This window comes from Acipenser ruthenus, chromosome 5, assembly GCF_902713425.1.
Source record: "Acipenser ruthenus chromosome 5, fAciRut3.2 maternal haplotype, whole genome shotgun sequence".
In the NCBI taxonomy this organism is placed as follows: domain Eukaryota; kingdom Metazoa; phylum Chordata; class Actinopteri; order Acipenseriformes; family Acipenseridae; genus Acipenser; species Acipenser ruthenus.
Genome location: NC_081193.1, coordinates 79,672,528 through 79,697,329, shown reverse-complemented (window position 1 = coordinate 79,697,329; position 24,802 = coordinate 79,672,528). Strand labels below are relative to the sequence as shown.

Genomic DNA, 24,802 nt, shown 5'->3' with positions numbered 1-24,802 from the left:
TAGTGGATTTATACTGGACCCCGACACCCATGATATATCGAGTGGGTGGTGTATATACAATATACAAAAAATTATTATAAATGAAGAAAAATACAAAAATATACAGTATATAAATAGGAATTTACAAATAAAGATTGAATAAGTGGGTTTTGAGAAGACGGGACGAGGGAAGAGAAGGAGCGAGCAGAAGAGGAAGGAGAGTGAAGAGATGGCATAGCAAGTCAGCCAGTTTTGAATAAATTGAAGAGGGCAAATAGCCACAGCAGGGAGACCAGCGAGGAGAGAGTTACACTAATCCAATCTAGAAAGAACAAGAGCTTGGACCAGGGGTTGAGTGGAATAAGTAGATAGGAAAGGGCATATTCTATAGATGTTGCCAAGAAAGAAACAAGTACATATTAGTGAAGAGATGTATTGAGAATAGGAGAGGGAAGGGTCCAAAATAACACCTAGGTTTCTTGCAGAAGGAGAGAAAAATTGACAGCATCAAGGAAGACTGAGATAGAGAGGTCAGAAGAGAAATAGAAGGAAAGTAAAGGAGGTCGGATTTAGAAAGGTTGAGTTTGAGGTGATGTAAATGTCCAAGATGAGTTTGCTGAGAGACGATCTGAAATGCAGGAGGAGATATTGGAGAAAGGAAGGAAAAGAAAGATCTGAGTATCGCCAGCATATAGCATATAAGTGATATGAGAATGTGAGGAGATAAGAGTACCTAGTGAGCAGGTATAGAGTGAGAATAGAAAGCGTCCTAGGACAGATCCTTGAGGTCTACCTCTGGAGAGACGGTGAGTTGAAGACAGAGCCATGCCAAGAAACCTGAAAAGAGCAGCTAGAAAGATAGAAGGAAAGCCAGGCAAAAGCAGTGCCTGAGATTCCTAAATCGGAGAAAGCGGAAAGGAGAAATACATGATTGACAGTGGCAAAGGAGAGGTCAAGGAGAATTAGAATGGAGGAGAGGGAAGCAGCAAGAGCAGAAAGGAGAGCGTTAGTTACAAAGAGGAGGGCGGTTTCAGTGGAATGCGCAGGACAGAACCCGGAATATTTCATTACGGAGTTAATTCTCCCAACATTTCTGATTCTACTGATATGTATTCAGAATGCCACTGTCAACTGCAATTGATATTCCACCTCTTGGCAATTAAACCATGTTAGTATCAACAATGTAATTGACTGGGAACACTATTTCAGTTGGAAAAAATATTATACAATAGATCTCAAGAATTGAAATAAAAGTGGATTAACCTGGTAAAATTTTAAATAAAAACATTTATAATTTCATTTTATATATATATATATATATATATATATATATAGACACACACATGAGGAAAGTCTGTCATTTGTGAGGTAGGATAGTTCTATAAGAATTGACATTTTTTTGCGGAAAGAACGTTTCCTGTAAAGTTATTTATTATAGATAACAAAATATATTGCATTTGTACATTTCTCATGAGTTTTTTGTATTTGCTCACATTTCAGTGCGACCAAAAACAGCACAGTGTAGAATGGTATACAAAACAAAATCATATACTCAACCTTAACTTCAAAAATACAAATACTTAGTGATAAATGGTATGCAATAATAATAATAATAATAATAATAATAATAATAATAATAATAATAAGTTAAGTATGATGCAAGCAAAAACGCTGATGTACTTTTTAAAAATATTTAAATTGTTATTGATAAGACATCACAAGTTAATGCTGAAAAACTTGATATTTTAGATTTTTCTAAAGAGACACATGAACAAAGTTTGTACTTTAATAGTTACCAAACACATTGCTTAGTATTTTTTTTCCTTTCTCGAAAAAGTGGTAAGGCGATTTGGTTAATTCAGCTAAAATGGATACCCCAGGAACTCTAGCCTTTAATTTCAAAGTAGTGGTTTACTATTTTGTGGGAAATAAATATCATTTATTTTGAACTGAATCTTTATCTATATAATTGAAATTTTAATTATTTTCAAGACCGTCAAGTAGAGATTCGTTTTTCATTAGTATCTTGATACGCATCGTATCGTGGCTTGTGTATCGTCTCACCCCTAATATATAAAATATCGATGAGAGAGAGATATCCAGGACCTTTCAGTAAGCAGTACGTTATTATTAACAGAGAATAGTAGTACAGTGTGCATTCTTCACTGGTCAGCTAAATTGCATTTACTGCGTGAAAAACTCTCTTTAGAAAACTGTTAATTAGATATGTCATTAAGTTTTAGGAGCTTCAAGGTCATTAAGACTTGGTGTATAGGAAACATCAAGGCCCAGAAGAAACATAATGGGCAACATTTCATGACTCTCTCATTGTGTCATTCTGTATCATCGCCATTCAGCATTTGTAGTTTGTACCTTGAAAAGCACCTTGTAGTTTACCTGTTAAATTATTGAGCTTGGCTTTTGACATCCTATGATTATACACAATATCGAGCATATACGGTAATGCCATATATCATGTTTATAATGAAAATAAATGGTTCCTGTAATGTATGTTTAAAATTGTTTTTGTGCACAACACAAATGCAATAGAATATACAACCAGCAAATTGTAATTCTGTTACCATGCTTGAAAAAATGTTTCCAAGTATATATAGTCACACATGCATAAATGAATCATCTTACCGTCATACCTTTTAAAGCATTTTTATACGATGACCTACAATTTCACCTGCAGTTAGTGCACTTAATAAATATGCACACTCCAGAGAGTTTAAATGAAGTGGCAGAGATTGTAAGGAGAAAAAAGTAATTGCAGTATAGTTGGATGGTTCTTTCTGCAGCAAACTGCTTAGCGTCTGGTACTAATTCATCCGCTGTTAATTTTGTTAGTGTTGCAGCTGTCAGGCGTTTGGCAGGGACAGATTGTCTACACTGCTACAGGGCACTTCTGTTTGTTTTCCACTAAGCTGAGTTTTCCGATTTACTGAATTTTGACTGATCCAATTGAAACAGGGTTTACCCATTGAGTTACCTAGCCAAAAGCATACCTACACTTTTTTGTTGGGACTAGTTCAGCATTTTCATTGTAAATGTCATTGTAAATAATGTCATAGCTTTTCAGAAAAGGAATAGAAGAAATAACAACCCATTTCTTTTTAAACGCAATAGTTGACTGTTCCCGATCTAGGTTCAGAATCTGCAGTGCCGAGGTATATGACATAGTTTCCAGGAGGGCTGGGTATCAGCAGTGTATTCACGATACGATACGTATCGCAATACGAGGGTCGCGATACGATACGTATCATGTAAATTAAGCATGAAACATAAAAATCACAACATTGTCTCATTTGCATGTGCAAGTGTTTGCAATAACACTGGTAAAGCACTTTTGGTCAGATAATATTCTTGGCCTGTTTTGCTTTTGTTTCCTGTTTATTCTTTAAAATAAATGTATTTAAAACAAATTTACAAATCATGGTTTCAGACCAAGTTTTTGTCTTAGAAGCCAATGGCTCTGTGCCAAAAAAAATTGGTCACCAAATTAAATTGCTGGGTGCCACTTCAGGAGCAAATTAGTTGCAACTATATTCAGCTGCTTAAAATACAACAACTTATTAAGACACTAAAGTGATATTAAAACAGTAACTTAATGTCTGTACTCACTTGTTTGTTGCCACATTCTGCTGACAGGTTAATCTATGCAGCTGATGACTGCAATGAACTTGGCATGTTTATATTTTAAATATCTTCCAAGTGTTGTGTCTGGAATTGGTGACGGCACCTCTAATTGTGTATACAGTGTAACGTGGGAAATGGCATCCTGCAGCTCCAGTGCTCAGTGTTAGTGTAGACCTGATCTGACAGCATGGAACACAGACAGCTTTTTTGAGTACTTTACCATTTATTTTTCAGTAAAAACAAGTTTAAATTGCAGTGAGTTGGTTCTGCTTTTTCCGATATTAAATACTAAATGTTTACACAACACTCAAACACGTTTGGTCACCATCACAACTATTGCATGAAACTGGGGTTACCATATTCAGCACCTATCTGTGCTTGCAAGCATTTGTATTCAATTAAACTTACAAGCATTATTATTATTATTATTATTATTATTATTATTATTATTATTATTATTATTATTACTACTACTAGTGTATTTGTTACCGTCCTTCTCGCACTTCAGTTTATTAAAACATGTGATATACGTTTTTTCCCCAGACCGACATCATAGCGCATTCATAAATATTGACCCATGCTTTTAAAGGGAGAGGCAGCATTTTTGTGTTACAGGTGCCAATCCGCCTAACCCCGAAAAAACACACTGGATTTTAAACCAGCCAGAGCAGGTTGAATTTCGCTGTTGCCCTGATGAGATTATCAACATTAATAACCCGCCTCCGCTGAGCTTCCGTTTCACTCAGCTGCCGGCAGACTTGACAATAGCACCCTGAACACAGTGACTGGTAGGCGAGGCTGCTAGAGTATATGATAAATAATATTCTCGATTTATCAGTGTAGACACAAATTAATGCATGCTCATGTTTATGTTAAAACAATAAAGTGTATCGATACAGGGGACACTGTATCGATAATTGTATCGTCAATAAAAATATCATGGTTCACCGTGGGAATCGATGAGAATTGGCACACCCCTAGTCTCCAGGAGTCAAATGGAATATTAGTTGCTTTCCTAAATTGTTACCAGTGATTTTTCTTGTAACATAATCTATAATGCCTGTCTGCAAGACTTATTGATTTTTCCTGTCTTGATGGTCAAGAAGCTGGATAGCATTTCCCTTCTAGCTTTTCGCTACAGCAGAGTGTGCCTTCCCTTGAAAGCACAGTCTTGACAGTAGTGAAAGCAGGTGGCAGGCTCTTTTTCTTCAGCCCTGACCATGCTGAAATTTGTGCAAATGTCATTCCGGCAGGAAGGGGTCCTATTGTTGGAGGAACTCTGATTTGAGTCCATCATGACCTTGAGACAATGAACATCACAAACAATAAACTAGCACAAAACAAATAAAATAATTTTTAATGGAATTTTCTGTCCTTGTCCGTCATTTGTGAAAAATAATTCCTCACTATAGAATGTTTAACTGATTTAAACACTGATGGCTACAATTGTGAATGCCAGCGACTTACAGAGACGTCATATGATGTTCCTCTATACTGTAAGCTATACAGTGTTTTATAAGAGGGGCCAGCTATTCTGCTGGCAAATTCAGTTTTACAATACCTTAACCTTTCCTTGAAGTCTTGCACTTTCCATGGAGAAATTGATCATTCACATGCTGTTAATGGGGGGAAAAACAGCACTGCCTATTCTCCTTAATATCCAAGGCAACTGTTCATAGATTTCTATGGCCACTGACAGCAGTTCAACCTGTTCTTTCATTATACTGCTGACACTGACAACAGGTTTAGCGCATTGGGACTGGCCTCCATATGTCTGCACATCTGTGTGTCCAAGAGTCATCCATTTCGGCCACTATCTTGCTTCAAGCATGGTTTCAAGGAGAAAATATTGCTCATCATTAACCAGACTAGTACTGTACATAGGGTTTTATTTCAGGGCTTCCATGTCCTCTGCATGTTTAGTAACTCATTAGAGGATACATTTGCTAGGTGCTGGAGGTTTGGGATATTAAAATTGAAATGCTTGCAACCTGTTGGAGTCTTTGTTTCGGAATGGCATTACTCTTAATAATAATAATAATAATAATAATAATAATAATAATAATAATAAAACTACTAGCTGTTCATATTAGTAAGGGGATAATTTATAACAAATTGAAAACTTTATTGGAATTCATTAGGGCATATTATTTTAATTCTTAAGTAATTGCAATTAAAAGATCTCTACTTTTTGTGAAGTTCTTCCAAAATGGATTAATTAAAAAACAAAAAAAATCTAGAAAAATTAACACACTTTTAATTTTCACAAAAATAATAACCTGAATCAATTGAACATTAATGTCCAACACAGCCATCATTATCTGCTTGGTAATTGAAATCGGGATGGTTAGTGTCCTGGGCAATTTTACAGCAAGTTTTCATTGTAAAGTCCCTAAAATGAGTAGTCTACTTGGAACCTAATAGGCTGAAACGATCCACAAGGTTTACTACCACAGTTATAACATTGATATAATTTGCATGTTCCCAGTCAAAACGTCAAAAAATATTGATCATTTCTAAATCAAAGTCTGAGGCCTCTATTCCTATAAATTCATGCATTTCCAGTGCTTATTGAGAACAGTGGATCTCCCCTTTTTATCTTTCAATTAATTTGCTCAATAAAAGGCATGTAACTTAAGAATAATGAGTTGAGAAAACAATGTTGTATTCACAATAATATTTCAAAATTCAGCTACTACTGGTAGTGCACTAGTATTGACTACAGTACAGATTTACTTAAGAAGCAGTCATACCTTCCCAGTCCACTGGTTACACATTTTATGTGACATTTTTTGTGCTGGTGTTACATACACACTTAATTGCATTTGTCTAACCAAGTATATTGTTTAATTAAAGTACATAGAGGAAACAAAATACTAAACGTAAAGCTTTCCAAATATGTATTACTTTGTAAGTCTCCCTTTTTGTGGTAAACATGTATTTAATATTTGATATACATTTTTGCTAAGCTATGAATAAATCTAGCATACACCCAAGTATGTGCATAGAGTACTGTCATTATTCCATGAATGAAGATAGCCGAATAACCCGAAGGGGTTGAGTGAGTGAGTGATCAGAAAGCGTGTTTAAGCTTTATGTTTTTGGGATATAATGCCTTTTTCCTCAAATCACAGAGCACCCCGATTTAAGGGATACCAGCAGCAAGATAGCCAGGAACTTCTACACTATCTTCTGGATGCTATGAGAGTAGAAGAGACAAAGGTAAAATATTGCTACTCTTGGGACCTATTTTTTTTTTTCTACTTAATAAGCATTATTAATTTGCAGTTTCTCCTCCTAGTGTTTTCTTTTTTTCAGGTGTATGAGGAAATAAAGCTTTGTGTTTCTTATAGACAGAAATTCTTTGTAGCCTGATCACAAGGTGTTTAGCCAATCACAGTCCCCCTACACACAGGTATATCCCTCTAGTGGATGTGGTGAAACAAACTCCAAATATATATATATATATATATATATATATATATATATATATATATATATATATATATATATATATATGTACATATTTACGCATATTTGTGTGCACTACAACCTGTTGCTTGTTACGTCCCGCTGCGGCCTTGTTTTCCGCGTGAAGCCAGCGGCTCAAGTCGCTCCTTCCTAGGGATCTGGCAACATAAGTCAGCTGACTTTGAACCCTTCCCCTAGACTGCATAGCTCTGGCTGGAGCTTATTTTATTTCTCGTTTTTGCTTTTGAGAGATGGCTGCGTCTTCACCCCATGGCACTGCGCCAAGGAAGAGCGGACGACGCATCCGGGAAAGTAGCCCAGGCAGTAAACCGTCTTCACAGTCTTCCCTATCCTCCTCGAGCTCTGCCTCTCCTTCCTCTCCCCCGCTTAAGAGAATGAATAGTTGCCATTCCAGGCGATCTGCAGAATCGGAGCAGATTGAAAAGATTTGGGCAGCTGGCGTTCCCATCTGAGGACATGGAGTCGGACAGCACATCCCCAGCGGTAAAGCTCTCCCTGTCCGCAGAACTCATACCGCTAATCAAGAGGACCACTGCAATATTGCAAGTGCCCTGGCCTACAGCAGGGAAACAAGATAGTCAGTTTTTGACGAGCCTACCACCTCTCCCATATCGCCCCAGTTCATCTGGATTTTCTCTATGAAATCCAGTCTTCCTGGAACCATCTGGCAACAGTTCCTGCTGTTTCTCGGGTGACGGAAGCCCTATATAGGGTGCGTGATGCAGAAAAGTTGGGCCTGGCCCATTTTCCGCTGGTTTTCCGCTGGTTTTTTGCTGCCTTGGTCCAGGTGCCTAATTTGATGCTGCTCACCGTGGAGGCTTTAATAGATTCTGCTGCCCTGCACAGAGACGCAAGCCACATGGCCAAGCCACAGGCTAAGCAGCAACCCTAGGAATTTGCTGCCGCAGGCCCAGGGCCCCTTCTCAGGGAGCTATCTGGACTATTGGTGTCAGGGCACCACAAACATGTGGGTGTTTACTATCGTTCAGACCGGTTAGTCGTTGCAGTTCAACCACAGAAGCCAGGACAATGGGTACGCTCTGTACCAATCCTGCTTTTTTTTTGCCAAACACTATCTCGCCATTTTATGTCAACCAGTTTGTGGAATTGGAGGCTTTCATCCACCTCCTTTCCAGTCTGATAGAGAGCAGCAACTCCATATGCTCTGTTCATTGCAGGCCCTAGCGTATTATGTTGACAGGACGGAAGGTTGGAGGCAGTCAGAACAATTTTTTGTCTGCTATGAGGCTAAGTCCCATGGTCTAGCTCTGTCTAAGCAGAGGCTGTCCAAATGTATAGCAGACACAGTTAGGACTGCCTATGAACACGCCAACTTGCCCCCTCCAGAAAAACTCACTTTGACAACTTTGTGGGCTTTATTCCAGGTTGCATCTGTCAAAGACATTTGCAATGCAGCGGTGTGGGCATATTCCCCATCCCTTCACTAGGTTCTACAGACTTAATGTTGTGGATCCTCAAAACCCTTGTTTTGGAACTAGAGTGTAAGAGTGGCTTCTCATTTGACCCTTACAACACTGGCATATAGTTGAAAATTTACCTCCATTTTTTTCACCCTAGCTAGTTATTACTGGAGTTCCAAATGGTAACGCACAGGGCAGCCTTTGGCTTAGCCTTGTAGCATTCCAGTTGTCTGCCCTTGCAACAGCTTTGGTAAACTCACTCGTTCGGTAATGGTTACATTTCGTACTTGAAAGGGAACGTTAGGTTATTATCAAAAACCTGGTTCCCTGAAATAGAAATGTAACCATTAACCTTCAAGGTCGCTGTGTCCATGATTGCAGCAGGCTTGAAGGAAAAATTATGCTGAGATCTGTGAGCGCAGTCCTTTTCATCCCTCGGGGGCGGAGTCATGACTGCATCACAGGCTCAAAGAGCAGCTTTGGTGTACAATATTCAGGATTCAGGTCTTTAGGAGTGTAGAGTTAGCCAAGTGGTCTTGTAGATGTCCAATTCAGGAAAGCAGGCTGACAACAGATAAAATCAAATATGTTATTGTTATTTTTTAAGCAAACAGAACAGAACAAAACTCAATCAAAACTTTAAAAAAATAAATATAACTGTACAGCTAAAAAAAAAAAAAAAAACTGAGTGAAAGGATTAATTATGTCTTTAAACAAAACCAGTATGTAGGCTTAATCAGGGCAAGAACACACTTCCCTAGCCTCTCTCTACAAAAATGAACTCCTCTTCTCTCCAACCTCCTCCTTTTTATACCTGAACTCAGGTAACTCCTCCCCTTGGAACCAACCAAGAATAGAGTTTTTTTTTTTTTTAAATGTCTACTAAACTACTCACATTTAAATACAAATAAGTAATATTAAACACTATTATTAAAATAAACAATTCTAAATTATAATGCACAACAAAAATAAATCCACTTTCAAAAACTCCCCTAAAATCATCTACCTTAGTCAGGTAGCCCCATCTGCCTTCTATAACAAGACACGGTAAACTAATTTCACCTGCATCCTCTATGTAGGACTTACGATAACACAGAGGTCACATTAAGCCCCTCTGCACAAAATGGCACTTCTGCAGCAGCAGCACTGGCCCCGCATGCAGCGTAAGGGAATATCTGCTAGAAAGTGTCCTGAGGGCATCAGATGATTCTAGGGCATTTGCCAAGCACTCTCACCTTTCACTTCCAGGGCTCGGCAACACTACGAAATCAAGCCACCCTGTCCCTAACCCAACCCCAATCCTAACCTTAAGCAACCCCTGCCCTAAAACCTAACCTCAAACCTAATACTAACCCTAAACCTAACCATTAACAATCATCTGATGCCCTCAGGGCACTTTCTAAGGGATATTCCTTTGTGTTGCGCCCCACACAGTGCTGGTGTAATCAACATTAACAAACTTTTACAAACACAAGGTAAGTCATTTTCTTTTCTTTTAAAAAATGTTGTGATTTTCTGTTTGTTTTCCTTTATATCCACTTCAGGTACCGAAATACTGTTGGCGCATCGCTATGAAAATGTGCATCTTTTCAAAGTGAACGGCTTTCATTATTCAGTATAGTTCTTTTTAAATGACTAATCATTTTCTTTTTTCCTTTCTCTTACATATTTCAACCTGCTTTACCACCCCTCCACATTTGCAGGTAAGTACATAGTTTTTTTTTTTGTTTACATTTTTCTCTTTTGTTTATTCCAGTGATTTACATGGGTTAATATTCACAATATATATCCACAATAGGTATGCAATAATTGTTAAAAAAAAGTCAAGTTTTAATGTCCACGTAGGCTCAAATAAGGCTGTGGTTTTTATTTTGTTTACATGGGATGGGACTTGCACCATCACAAAGAGGTAAATACCTATTCGGTAATGGTTACATTTCTATTTCAGGGAACCAGGGTTATGATAATAACCTAACGATTTCTAACAGTGCTTTCTCTTTTAAAAAAAAAAAAAAAAAAGAAAGAGCCACATGATTTATCAGACTGTAGTGCATGCATGCTAATTAATTGTGTGTGTTTCTTTGCTTACTGTTGGATTTGTGAAAATGACCTACATTGACACAGCTGATGTTTTACATTTGCATTTGAAGTGGTTACATATTTGGCGCTCATGTATTTGGTGTGCTTTTGTACTGTAGCTCTATGGTAACTTGTCTTTGACAAGTGCATGGTTGGTCCCACCGTGTACTGCAATTAAAACCCTTTTTAGTCCAGATAGTGTTATTTTTTTAACGGTCACTTCATATCCTCAGGCAGCACAGCGAGGGATACAACTAGTAAAATGGAGCACAATCACTGCTCAGTGGGAATGTAGACATTGTGACAAAATGAGAATGGCAGGTCTATGGATTTATTCAAACTCGTGAGCATTGACAGTTGTGCCACTCAGAAACCGCAAGTACTCAGACAGCAGCATTGTGTTTCCTGGGAACTCCACAGCTGTTAATCGAGCTATTGTTGTGAAGTGTCACCACCATGTGTTTTAGATTGGGAGAAAAGCCTTCGGCGATGCGCCAGCCACCAGAATCCCCCCAAAAATTATTATGACCACTAACCCTCTCTGAATTGTATCATTCTCAAATGCAAGTCTCCTTTTAAGATATAATGTGGAGGGATTAGTCCTGCTGTTGGACTTAAACTGCAAGTGTTTTAAACACTTAGATCATGTACCTGCTTTAGGTCTCCTTTCGTGACCCTTTTTGAACTGTTCAACACAAGAGCAAAGCCTATCATTGCATGGCTGAAATATGGCTTTCACTTCATATTCTGTTGAAAAGAAAAAAATATGAATGCGGTTCGGGTACTGAACTGCATTATGTCCCACTTTTAAATTAAATTATTGAAGAAGCATGCATTAATGGTTTTGCACTTGTGACTGATTTATGATTATGTGCTATTTTTGTCATCCGAGAAATTCACGTTATCTCGATTCCCAAGGGTTCTCAAGAATTTAAGCAAATTTAAAAATAAATAGATAAATAAAATATGCCCGCTAATGAAAATACCTGAACCATGAACCAATTGCATATCATTTAATAAATATATAAATCTACCCTTGAGTCCTATATTTATTTTAACATTAAAAAGCCAAAGTTGGATGAAATCCATGCCAAATTATTTTGAAAATCATACTTTTTTAGCCCACTGTTGCTAAAAATGTACTGTATAAAAATCTAGAGTGTTTAAAAGTACTAGATGGCAAATGTTTCCAGATTCAGAAGCCAATGGATTGGTTTTCACCAGTGTTCTGAAGTAGCTAGATCCTGCTGCTAATTGATTAATGTCTTCCACCCCATTCAGTAATGACACTTTTGACCTAAATAAACGGTCCAGTGCACTGAACGTAACAAAAGGAGGCTTCTTGTTTGGTCCAAAGCCCATTTAGTGTGTACCGCTTGGCCAATTATGTATTGATTGCTGCTTTGTCTTTATTGTTCGCTTAAGGATAAAAGGGCAAAGGAAGAAGAGACACTGACCATGTCACATTCTGTAAAGGCCTTGAGGGACAAATACACATTTTGACAAAGTGTTCTCTAGTTGTTAAAAGATTGTGAAAATATGTTTGTTTTTTGGTATTAAGCATCGCTATGTTTATTTTATTTTATTTAATTTGTTATTGAGTTTAGCACTAAAACATCAGTAAAGCAAAAAAAGATGATACCTTGAACCACATAGTAAAATAAATAAATAAATAAATAAATAAATACTTGAGGGCTTAATACATTTGTTTTAATACGTTTTTCCATATTGCTTTGAATTTGCCCACTTTTTGCATGCATGAATATAGAACCATAGCATAACCTACAGCATAATCTTTCAAATGCCAGCAACATCAGCAATTGTTATTCTGGTTTCAAATTTGTTCTGTTTAAAAAATGACATGGTACAATGCAATGTGCAAAACAGTTTTTAATTATAAGGAGGCTATTAAAGATCACACTGGATGTCCTTGATAACAAGTTCTGAATACTTTAAATGTTATATAACGGCAGATATATGTTTATTAAAAATAGCCATGAAAAAAAAAAGCATTTGGAGCAACTGAAGAGAACGCTCTATATTACAACATGAATGGAATGTCTGTTATTGAAATATAATACACTTATAGACTTTAGTGTCACCTAGTCATATAATAATAAACCTATATCCTATTGGTGTAGCCAGCTAGTCATATAGTATACTGCTAATAATACATCTCTTTAGACTAATGAGAAATCGAATGGTAACAGTACTGGGACTTAAGTATTTATTATTGATTTCTCTGTTTGTTTAACTTAACAGCGTATAAAAGCTAGTATCCTAAAATCATTTAATAACCCAACTGAGAAGACTGCAGATGAAGAAACGAAGCGGCAAGTGAAAGGTTAGCAGCCTCCTGCATGGCACTTTTTACAATGTTTACAGCTCAGTAGTGCCATCTAGTGTCAACCACAGGTTTAACAATGTGCATTGATGTTGGCTTGATTTTTTTTAAAGGTACATTTTATATAGTTTACTGTACATTTTTCAATCACAAATTGTTTCTGAAAATACTCTTCAAGCTTGTTATTATTCAGCCATAAATATTGTAACAGTAGTATTAACTAAAACTTGAGTAGGATTCCTCCAAAATGTGTAGACAAAATGGTGTCAAATTTGTTGGTCAAAAATAAAATCTCCTTTTCAATAATATTTAGAAAACACAAATCTGAATATATGTTTACTGTATGATAAAAATGTTGTAATCCTGTCAGATTAGCTCAAATAAATGTATTTATGTTTTCACAGCATTTGGCAAAGAAGGTGTAAAGATGAATTTTGTTGACCAGATCTTTGTTGGTGAATTGACTAATACTATCATGTGTGAAGAATGTGAACATGTAGGTATATAAATAAATAAAAAATAAAAAAATGAAATATGTGTGTGTGTTCAAAGTGACTTTCAGGGTACTGTATTGCTATGACATTGATTGATTGCTGTGTTAATGTTTAAAATTTAAACTAAAGAAGTTAGATTATCATTTTTTTTCTGTATTCATTTTATTTGTTTCTTGAATTTATTTTCAATATTTGACAACTTGTTAGAGAATGAAATTCTGAATATGCAGTTAAAAAGCAAAATTTCAGTTGTGACATGACATTTTCTTTATTTTAGATCTCTACTGTCAAAGAAGCTTTCATTGATTTATCTCTCCCAATAATTGAAGAAAGGGTAAGTTGACAGTGTTGTCGATCATAAACTATGAACCACTTAAACAGTTAAATGTGGCTTAATATATAAAGAATCCCAGTGACTCGCAAGCAAAAGTATGGCTTGGTAACCTATTCCATACACACACCCCTTACCCTCTTTCCTAAGTCTGACTGCCCTAAGTTTCCAACTGTATCTGGTCTCTGTATTGCAGGTACAATATTAAGTAGTGCTAACTTTGTCAGCTACTTTTAGGATGTTAACTTGAATTTGCTTAGGACTTTCTTTTGCTGACTATATAAGATATAAGTAGATGCCTGTCCACATATCTTTATGTACATGTATGGCACGGACTAGATAACTAAGTACTATTTTACACAGTTATTAAGAGTATCAAAATCTGGGAAACCTGCCTGTCAGTCCATTTGTGTGTCACAGTTAACATGTGCATGCAGTGGATGTAGGTTATGGTGATCTGTTTGCTGTATTTACGAGACTAACCGCTCTAATTTTGTATTTGCAGCTCTAACAGGATTTATATTTCTAGGCTCAAACAACTCAACACTTTTTACATTTTCATTCTTTGTTTTAATAAAGATGATATGTTCTATCGTTAAGGTTTCTAAACCTGCAAATCCTGGAAGAACAACGAAATTTAGCAAGCTTCAAGAAAGGGAACTTTCAGAAGAGGCAACATCACCCACCCTTGTTCATCCACCAAAAAATACCAAGAAGCATGCTGCAGGAAAGGACAAGGTAGCTGTTAATGTACAGAATGTATATAACTAAATTACATTGGAGGTGGGGGTATTGAATCTGTGCTATAAAATGATAGAACTATCTTCTATGTAGCCTATATGACACAAAAGTTGTTATTATCACTCATACAAAATATGAAACCGTCTTTATAACAGGTTCTTGCTAGGAGGAATTTGATATTTACTGTACAGGTTGACAGAGACACTGAGCTTCAGTTCTATTCCTACAATTCAAGCCTTACTTAAAAGATGTTGATTGATGAAGATGTATTTCAAATGTACAGTGTTTGCACTGATGGCATTTGTGACCTGTTAGCGTAGCTACTAAGAAGCAGTACCAGCAATAGTTCTACTGGGCTCTACTTCTTTCAGTGGGTCATACAGAATACAACCCCTGTTTTTAGATTGTGTTAAAATATGGTATTGATATGACATGTGCTGGCAGGCACGCCACTCCGTTGTTACCTGGGTATTTCACTGAAGATCTGTGTGACATATACCAGTGTACTATACATTACTGTTTGTTTTTTTTTTTTAATACTGTTTAAAAAAAGAGGGTTTGAAATTAATTTGATCAGCCTTTGATTTATGTACTCTGTCTTTGTTTTATCTAGAATCATCTAAGTTACCAAAAGACACCAGACAAATGTTCATTCGGTAATGAAGAAAGCGGTAATGATGAAGAAGACACTCCTGCAGATCTGAAATGTCATTATAGGGAGGCTGGTAGTAAGAAGGTGGCAGCTAATGGCAGTGAGAAAGATGGGAGTAATTTAGATAGCAGCAATGATGCAGATAGCGAGGCTTCAGAAAGTGAGTGCCCTTCGAAGCAAACTGTAAATAGCTGCACTGTTGATTACATCAAGACTGACAGTTCAAATCACTCCCCCTCAAAGAGCGACTCTTTGCACAGCAAGTATAAAGACTGCAATCATAACGAGTCTCTCACATGTGGGGTGTCCAAACTCAGCCTGAACAATAACATGAATGAAACACTGATCAGTAATCCAAATCAGGGTGAACAAACGGACAGCATGTCACACAGTAAAGATTCAGCCAAGGAAAAGCCCTTGATATCCCAGAATCCTCAAGTAGCCTTCCAGTCACTCTCCCATAGCTATGTACCCAGTTCTAAAGAGTGCTCTGTCCAGTCATGTCTATATCAGTTTACTTCAGTGGAGCTGCTAATGGGCAACAATAAGCTGCTGTGTGAGAACTGTACAGAGAAGCGTCAGAAACACCAGAAAAGGACCATTACAACTGGTAAGTATTCTTTATATTTTTCTGAACGTGCTTTTGTTCTTTCAACATGAAGTAACTGTACAGCAAGATCCCTATTCAGGGACCACCCTCTTAGGGGGTGAGGGAGCTGTTCAGTCTTTTTGATAAATACCCATTTCACAAATTCATTTTTGAAATATTGGTGCGGTTACCCACTGTGCCACATAGATACTTTTTACATTTTAGGCCTTTCCTACATGGGATTTGTTACATAGTGGTTTCAGTGTTACAACCAACATTTCCATTGAGGAACCCACCCAGAGACTGACCAACATGCATTTTCTATTTTGAACAACAGACAAAGTAATTAAGTACAATTATATGTTCTGTAATATTGAACTGAAGCCATCATTGCAAGTACTTGATAGTGTTTGAATTTATGATTGTAATAAGTGACTAGGTATCATAGTACAACTCGAAGGGGGTTGATACCTTGACATGTATAACTGTACTACACTTTAAGTCACTTCTTGATAATACTTAATAACATCCTCTCTTTGCCTCTGGTTATATTCGTCCTAAAAAACAACATTTAAGACTCCCCCCCCCCCCCCCCCCCCATACAGCTCCTTACTAGATTTATAAAGATATAATAAGTGTTTGTCATGATGCTCTGAAATGTGTTGCCATGTTATGTGCTTCCATGCCCATAATAGGTGCCCTGTGCATCTCCTGATTTGCAACAATAAGTCACAGAAAATAGTGTGGCAACTCTTCCTACCAAATGCAAATTCTTTGTGAGAAAAAAAAAAAAATCTCCACCAATGTTGTTTCAGCCCTAAGTGACTCAATAACCACCATGGATTTAGTTTAATTTATATGTGATATAATAACGTTTTACTCTTGCTTTTTTTTTTTCATAGCCGAGAAAAAAGCAGAAAATGTTTACACCAACGCTCGTAAACAAATGCTCATCTCTGCTCTCCCTCCCATTGTCACTCTTCATCTCAAACGGTTTCACCAGGTATAAAGCTGCTTGTTATTATGATCACACTTAAAGTAGTGCTGACCAAGGTTTACCACTTATTAGCACTAGCAATATTACTACACTTTCTGATGCTACACTTGGTTAAAGAGGGTTAAATTGTCCAGCCTTCAATAGGGGTTCTTTCCTTTTATTAACCAACCGTATGCTTCCTCTATTGACTGATTTGCTTTGAGCCAGTAATGTTTGAAAACACCCTGTATGAAATGACCCAGGAAGTGCAAGTATAACAAATATCCTGAGAATAAGGCCTAGCAACTGAGAATTTTCTATAATCTAGTGTATTTCCAGATATTTTGTTTTAAGATTTAAAAAACAAATACATATTTGTTATAACATGTGTTTCTTTCCAAAATGCACATTTGAGACCTATGTAGCTAATGGAAGTGCAAAACAGGTTAGATTTATGGAATTATTTTGTTAGTGACAATTACTTTAAATGCAGAAACTTGTCTCAAATAGGAGAACTCTGCAGCTGACCATCATATCCTCTTTCACAACTGCTGCTGGATTCATTTCTTACCCTCTACCGACACTCAGTAGAAGAGTTCTCCGGTTTGAGTCGAGTTTCTTTCGTAATAATACACGGATTGGTACAGCGCAGAAGATTTATCAGTGAGTTTGTTGTTAACATCACACAGCTTGTGATAGCTTTTTCTACACCATGTAAGCCTGCTTTGTTGTTTTATATTGTCATTTATTTAGGCAGGTATGAGTCTGCGCAAAGTAAATCGACATGTGGACTTCCCAATGGTTTTGGATTTAGCACCATTCTGTTCAGCTTCGTGCAAGGTAAGTATTTAAAAGGTCAAATACATAAACATGTCTGCTGTAAATACAATCTTAATTATCTGTACCTATGCAAAAAATATTGAAATTAATACAAACGTAACGTATAAAGAATGGTAATCTACTTTAAGATGCTGATACCTCAATTGTACTTATTTACACATGTGGCAGGGGATTGTGTTTTTCACATTCATCTATAGAACTAAAAAGTAATAAAATAGTAATAAATGTAATCTTATGTGAAACTACAATGTCGGGCTAAAATTCAAAGTGAACTATCCCTGTGATTTTTTAATGCATCATCTTCTGTATGGTGCTTGTATCATTGCAGAATGTTGTGGAGAGTGAGAGAGTGCTGTACAGTCTGTATGGGATAGTAGAGCACAGTGGCTCCATGCGGGGAGGTCACTACACTGCCTATGTAAAGATCAGATCCCGTCATAAGAGACAGGAACACAGAAGAAATGTTGCAGGTAAGACCGTCAACATGAATGCAAATGTCAATAAACTGAGAATGTGAAATGGTTATAACAAAAGATATTTCAAAGCTACTTGAATATTCGGTGTGTGCATCTATTTTAGCTGCATAAAAGTATTTACACAATTAGAGCAGTTAATGTTGTTGATGTTTTAATACAGTACTACTTGATATGTTTTATGATTTGATTGATTTTAATTTGAATACTTAACTATGGATGGTGGAATTCAAATAGCAGAAGCATCATTGGCTTTGACTCTTCAAATTCTGAGAAACACATCCCTGCATGCAAGATAATCTGAAACTTGTATGAAATCTCGATACTGGGATTTTTTTTTTTTTTTTTAGTGGGCAGCAGGTTTTTGGTTTTTTTTTTCCCCCACACTGAAATGTAAAACTTCTGGGGGCAAAGACAGGTACATCATACTGAAATCATTTTTACGGCAAAGATTTGATCATTTTTAAAAGAATGGAAGTTATGTAGCTGTAGGCATACTTTTTAACCAATATATATGTACCATATGTTATATTTGTCAATTTCTTGAATTCCACTTGTACGCTAATCTCTTAAAAAAAATAATTTCTAGAGCAACATTCCTATAAGCCACAATTTTACTTATGATACATAGACAACATCTTTCTTACCTGGACAAAGTGATGCCTCACTACACCAATTCCACCATGATATCAATATCAAGTAATATCCCACTATTGAACTCAAAAGAACTCCAAAGAAACTACACAATTCTTAGACGTGACAATAACCATCAAAAACTGCAAATATGACTTCATCCATCTACAGAATACCTCCAGTCTCTACTTTTCATCCTCATCATAAAAAAATCTGTCAAGTTATTCATTACCACCGGAACTGCTCTAAAACGACTGACAAAAACAAACATCTTTGCAGCCTTTGTGATGCTTTCATCCAACAAGGATATTGTCCAAAACTGATTGACAGAAAAATGCAACAGGCCACCAGGATACCAAGAGAAGAATTGTTGGAATACATTGTAAAGCCTGTGTCTAATAGAGCACCCATAGTTGTTACATACAATCCATCCCTACGACCTCTCCACAAAATCATCAAAGAATTGCACCCAATTTTAGCTAAAGATGTCACCCTCTCTGATATTTTCTTGGAAACACCTCTCCTGTCCTACAAGCAACCAGCTAACCTGTCCCAGCTTATCATCTGGAGCAAACTACCAACTGACCTAAACAATGCACTCAATGGCTCTAAACCCTGCAATACCAACAGATGCAAAACCTGTCCCCATATCTCTATACAGAATACCATCCTCACAACACAAGGTAAACAAATGGAGATAAAAGGATAATTTACCTGCAGATCAAAAAACATAATCTGATTTAAATGTAACAAATGCTTAGATGGAACCTACATAGGTGAAACCAAACAATGTCTTCAGACCAGGATGAGTCTACACAGACACACCATCAGCAACAAAATTACCAGCACTCCTACTGGCAACCATTGCCTAACCATTCTCTGCATGGTCTGACGGTTCTTGTTTTCAAGGGCACAAGACAGAACTTGTGAACTTAAATTTATAAAACTGGACTCAAAGGACTCAATAGGGATACTGGTTTCCTACAACATTACAATTTATAATACTTGTGTATATACAGTACACGTTCTTTTTTATCTATTTTTTTATTTATTTTTTACATATTTTCTATTATATATTGTTATTGTCATTTGTGTGGCCCCACATCCTTTTTTTCAGCATTTCTTCTTATAGTATTATAATTGTAGTGATTCAGAATGGGTTATTTTTGTTAAAGTTCTGATGCCACCTTTTAAATGTAAACATCAATCTCTCTTTTATACTTTCGCCTGAAGAAGAGACCTCTGTGGTCTTGAAAGCTTGTGATGTAGTCCAGGTGTCACCTCTGCTTCTCTTTGTCTTGAATTACACTTAAATTTATCTTAAAGTGGTTAGCTAATAATAACTAGGGGTGCGTGATAATACCAGTATATTGCGATATTCATCAGGCAATACAATAGTCGTATTTGAACCAGTATTTTTGATTTAACTGATTCAGGGAAACATCTACTGGAATATGTTGTCTATTATCTCGCGAGGATAATCACTTCCCACGAGAACTCGTAATGTGAGCAGTGCTAACAAAATTTGGCAGAAGCACACCGAGATTTTGAGCTGCTTAAATTCTGCAAAGCAAAGTCACATATGTGGAATCATTTCCTAATAAAACAAAAATCTAAAAAGGATGGCTGTATAGAAAAATACTGATTTTTCTAAAAAAAATTATACGAATTCATGTTTTATTTGTACGTTGAACGTGAGGTAATATTTAATAGGTAATGCATGCATCTCACATGGAACTTTTAGGCTACTCCCCCTCAATCAGTGCTGCCAGATTGGCGGTTTTCCAGGCAAATTTGGCTTTTGAAAGCATCTAGCACGTAAATGTTGTCTTTGGTGGTTTGGTTATTTTTGGACTATGTTTAGCATGCATTTTTTTTTTTCTATTCCTTTTGATTTATGAGGTCTTCTCCAGCGCAGAACTTCAATTACCATGATGCCCTGTATATCACATCCTCGCCCCCCCCAACAGTCTTTTTTCTGGGGCTCTCATCCAATAAAGTTATGAATTACAGTATATATCAGTATTAATTGTTAATTTAAATAAATGTGTAGCACTTTTATTTATGCTTTTGTAATATATATTAAATCTTAAAGGCAAGGTCAGTCCCTGGGTCTCTGCACTGACAGATCTATATAAAGCAGCCTTAAACCTGTGTTTGTCCACAGTCATAGGATGCATTTTTGAAAAACTGTTTAATATAAAATGAAAATATTATTATTATTATTATTATTATTATTATTATTATTATTATTATTATTATTATTATTATTATTATTTATAATAAAAAAATTACATTTAAAATCAATGTTTTTTTTAAATAGCTTTCAAACCAGCACTGTTTTTCTATTTTTCAAATTGGGTGCACACACACGTACTGCAGAGGATCCAACAAAAATTAGTTACTGGGCATTTGAAATTCCATAAAAATGACAAAAAGCACATTTTATATATGTAGATGTATTTTGGTAGCAAAAAATCAACATCAGCATCATTCGGCATTGAATTCCAATATGTATCGCAATACGTATCGCAATATTGTCTTCAGTATTGCAATACAGATCCTCTGTCCCAATACCCACTCCTAATAATAACATAATCACGTAAATATTACCTGTCTTCTACCGGCATTCACTGTGTTGACATGTGGTAGTCCAAGAGCAGTAATTCGAGTAATTACACCACAGCAGTGGCTTCAGGCTCAAAGCATCTAACTGGATGCAAAGCATGTTGGCCATTCAGGAAAGCAATTATTTATTTCTTAGCAGACGCCCTTATCCAGGGTAACTTACAACTGTTACAAGATATCACATTATTTTTACATACAATTACCCATTTATACAGTTGGGTTTTTACTGGAGCAACCTAGGTAAAGTACCTTGCTCAAGGGTACAACAGGAAAGAAGTTAAAGTCAAAGAGGTGTGGAAAGTTTTTGTCTGTGGGTGAAGTGGCATTGAAAGTAATTTATGCAAACAGCTTTCTATAACCTAGAGTGAAATAAAAATACATATTTTTTGTAATATGTGTATTTTACACGTGGGACCTGCATAAACAGTGGTAGTGCAAAACAGGTCAAGTTTATGTAATTATTTAATTTGCTATACCTGCTTTTAAGTATTGCTGAGATAAAAACAAATAGGAAAGTGTCAGAGATAAGTATGAGTTAAAATGACTATCCAGTAGAGGCTTTTCCACTATGGTTATTGTTTGGTTATATACACTTTTAATACTACATTCAGCATTTATTTGTAATTCATTTATGCCCACAGTTTGAACTGTCACCTTGATATATTGAATTCTATATGTTTCTTTTGAACACTGAAAATACCTTTTTATGAGCCTGTGAAAGTAAAGCATGAAGTATGTGAGATTGTGTGCTTTCTTATATTTTATTTGACTCAGCCTTGAGGATGATAAAAAGAAACAAAAAAATCTATTGTTGTTTCTTGCTGCCATCTTGCATTTATAAAGAGTCTCTTATATTTGATAGAGCAATAAATGAAAGAATATAACGACAGCAAATTGTTTTTAAAGATGTAACAATAGACCGCATTTATGGATTCTTCAAAGGGCGAAACAGGAAAGCCATTTTCAAAGAAGGCACTGCAAAATAATAGTTTTTTTTTTTTAAAAAAGCACTTTTGAAGGACAGCCTTAAATTGTATGTCTTTTGCAATAGAGAGAGTTCAAAAAGGGTATCAGGTTTTTATTTTATTATTATTATTATTTATTATTATTATTTTCACGTTAGAATACAAACTGTCAACTTTTAAAAATATATATATATATAAATAAATAAATAAATAAAAAACCCTGCTTAATTCAGCTTTGTTAGAAGATGCACTCAACATTATAGGTTAAGAAAATATCCTTAATTGTATAATAGCTACACAACCTTACCAAGGGGGTTGTTAGGAGAATTGCTTCATTTTTGCTTAAACTTCTAAAATACCCTATTAATACACTTGCTTTGTATATACCAATTTAAATGAACATGTATGATAGAGTTTTGGTTTCCAGTGGTGTAGTTTACTTTTTTACTTATTTTATTTACATTCACAATTTTATTTTTTGTCCAGTCAGTGTATGTTTCTCACTAGAATAGAGAAATGTTCATTGTTGCTACCTTGTTCTGGTTGTTTGTGAATGACTAATATAAAGAAAATTGCTTCAAATATTTCTGCCTTAACAGTATCCGTGTATAAAATACACTAAAAACATATTTCATCTATCCTTTTTATTTTTCAATTTGTTCACCAAAACCATGTTATATAACTTCCCATTTTTCTGATATTGCAGGTCAGAAGGAAGCTGTGGACACATCGCCAGGTCAGTGGGTTTATGTCAGCGACACCCACATACAAACCGTTCCTGAATCAAGAGTACTCAATTCTCAAGCCTATCTGCTTTTCTATGAAGCATTGTTCTAGTGATGCTGTATCAAGATATTGGCCTGCCTTCTACATTCAGCTCCACCTGACTTACAAAGGCCTCATCAAAGGTGCTCATTTTACCTTAAGGAAAAGAACACAGCAGCAATAAAGTAGTACAATGGCTACCTTAAATGCAGTCATAAAATACTCTTTCAGCATGTTAGTTTTCTTCACAATGTTGATGTTGATATTTCATGCATGCTTACCAGTTTTGTGTGTTTATATATATATATATATATATATATATATATATATATATATATATATATATATATATATATATATATATTATATATTATATATATATATATATATATAAATACAATCTGAAGATTTGTAAGAATTCATATTGTTGAGGATTGGTCTTGAGAAAAAATAAAACTGTCCAGAAAATGTTTTAGTGAAGTAGTTTACAGTGGATGCATATTAATAATTTAAAATGGTATATTTAAAATGCAATATTGAATATAGATATCCCATGTATTTTTCCCCTCTTACAAAGTGAGTGTATTATTTTAATAATATGTATTCCATTGTAATAGAAAAACCCTTAAAGAAAGGTTATGTATTTTCCCCAGGCTTACATTTAAGCTGACAACTTCTCATCCAATTGTGAGGAAACATTTCTTAGTTCTACAAGTTCCTCTAGGCAATGAAAACACATTTATGCTTCATTTTCTGTCTTTGATTAACTATACCAATGAAGGCTATAGCTTCAGAAACATCTTTACAAATAAATGATAATGTAATGCCCAACTAACCCCACTGTCATTATTCTTTGATGTTTGTTTATTTATTTATTTATTTATTTATTTATTTATTTATTTATCTATTTATTTATTTATTATTATTATTATTATTATTGTTATTATTATTATTATTATTTGTATTGCTAGTTGGTTAAGTTCGCTGACATAGATGTAGCCTAAAATTAATTAGCTTTACCTGTTTTACAACAGCTAACATTTTGGTATACAAGAATAAAAGATTTTTTGCAAGATTTTAAAGATATTAGTAATAAAAAAGTTAGCTTTTTTTTATTATACTTTCAATGTGGTAGCCCTTAAATTAAATAAAAAAACAAATTCAGATGATCAGGTAATCTGCTTTACAAAATTTTTCCACTGTTATAGTGCCTTGTTGCCTAAAGAGCAGCCACTTAAACCAGCCAACAAATCTGAAGCATTTGTAACCTACATTACTGCTGAAGGAGTCGTTGAGTTATGACTTTGGTAACAGGAAAGCATGCACCAACTGGGTCATTTTAAAATGTTTCGATGATTCGGATATATAGTGGCCCCCAACAATTATTTATTAAATAACTGGAACAACAACATTCTATGCGGCACGTAGGAAGCAGTAGATCAAACGGGCCTTTAAAGACTAGTCTAGCTAGTCGCAAAAGATGCATGTATTCTGTCAGGTTTCGGACTGCAAAATAGTAACTAAACATTTAAACAGAGCAGGACGAGAATTTTGAAGTAGACCAGTTTTTTGAACAGGTATACAACATAAAAAAATAAATTAGGACACCCTGGTCGGCAGCAATAGCCATCTGTGTTCAACCACTGGATGGTACAGGTGGGACAAGAACAAGGCTGTCTTTTTATGATTGGTGAGACGGGAGTACATGCCCTGCACCCTGGATGAATTCTGACACAGCAGATGCAGCAGCAGTTTGACATT

The 24,802-nt window shown here is 35.7% G+C and overlaps 1 protein-coding gene across 1 annotated transcript in view; it reads left to right on the top strand.

Annotated features, from left to right (window-relative positions):
• usp45 (ubiquitin specific peptidase 45) overlaps positions 1–23,350 on the top strand; it is a 56,658-nt gene extending 33,308 nt beyond the window's left edge. Inside the window, exons 9-18 of the mRNA XM_059024588.1 lie at positions 6,753–6,840; positions 12,873–12,954; positions 13,359–13,450; positions 13,726–13,782; positions 14,380–14,517; positions 15,134–15,782; positions 16,664–16,764; positions 17,491–17,577; positions 17,906–18,047; positions 22,983–23,350. Of these exons, the coding sequence (XP_058880571.1) occupies positions 6,753–6,840; positions 12,873–12,954; positions 13,359–13,450; positions 13,726–13,782; positions 14,380–14,517; positions 15,134–15,782; positions 16,664–16,764; positions 17,491–17,577; positions 17,906–18,047; positions 22,983–23,113 (1,567 nt within the window). The 3' untranslated portion in view covers positions 23,114–23,350. The remainder of the gene's footprint in view (positions 1–6,752; positions 6,841–12,872; positions 12,955–13,358; positions 13,451–13,725; positions 13,783–14,379; positions 14,518–15,133; positions 15,783–16,663; positions 16,765–17,490; positions 17,578–17,905; positions 18,048–22,982) is intronic.
• The last annotated feature ends 1,452 nt before the right edge of the window (positions 23,351–24,802 follow it).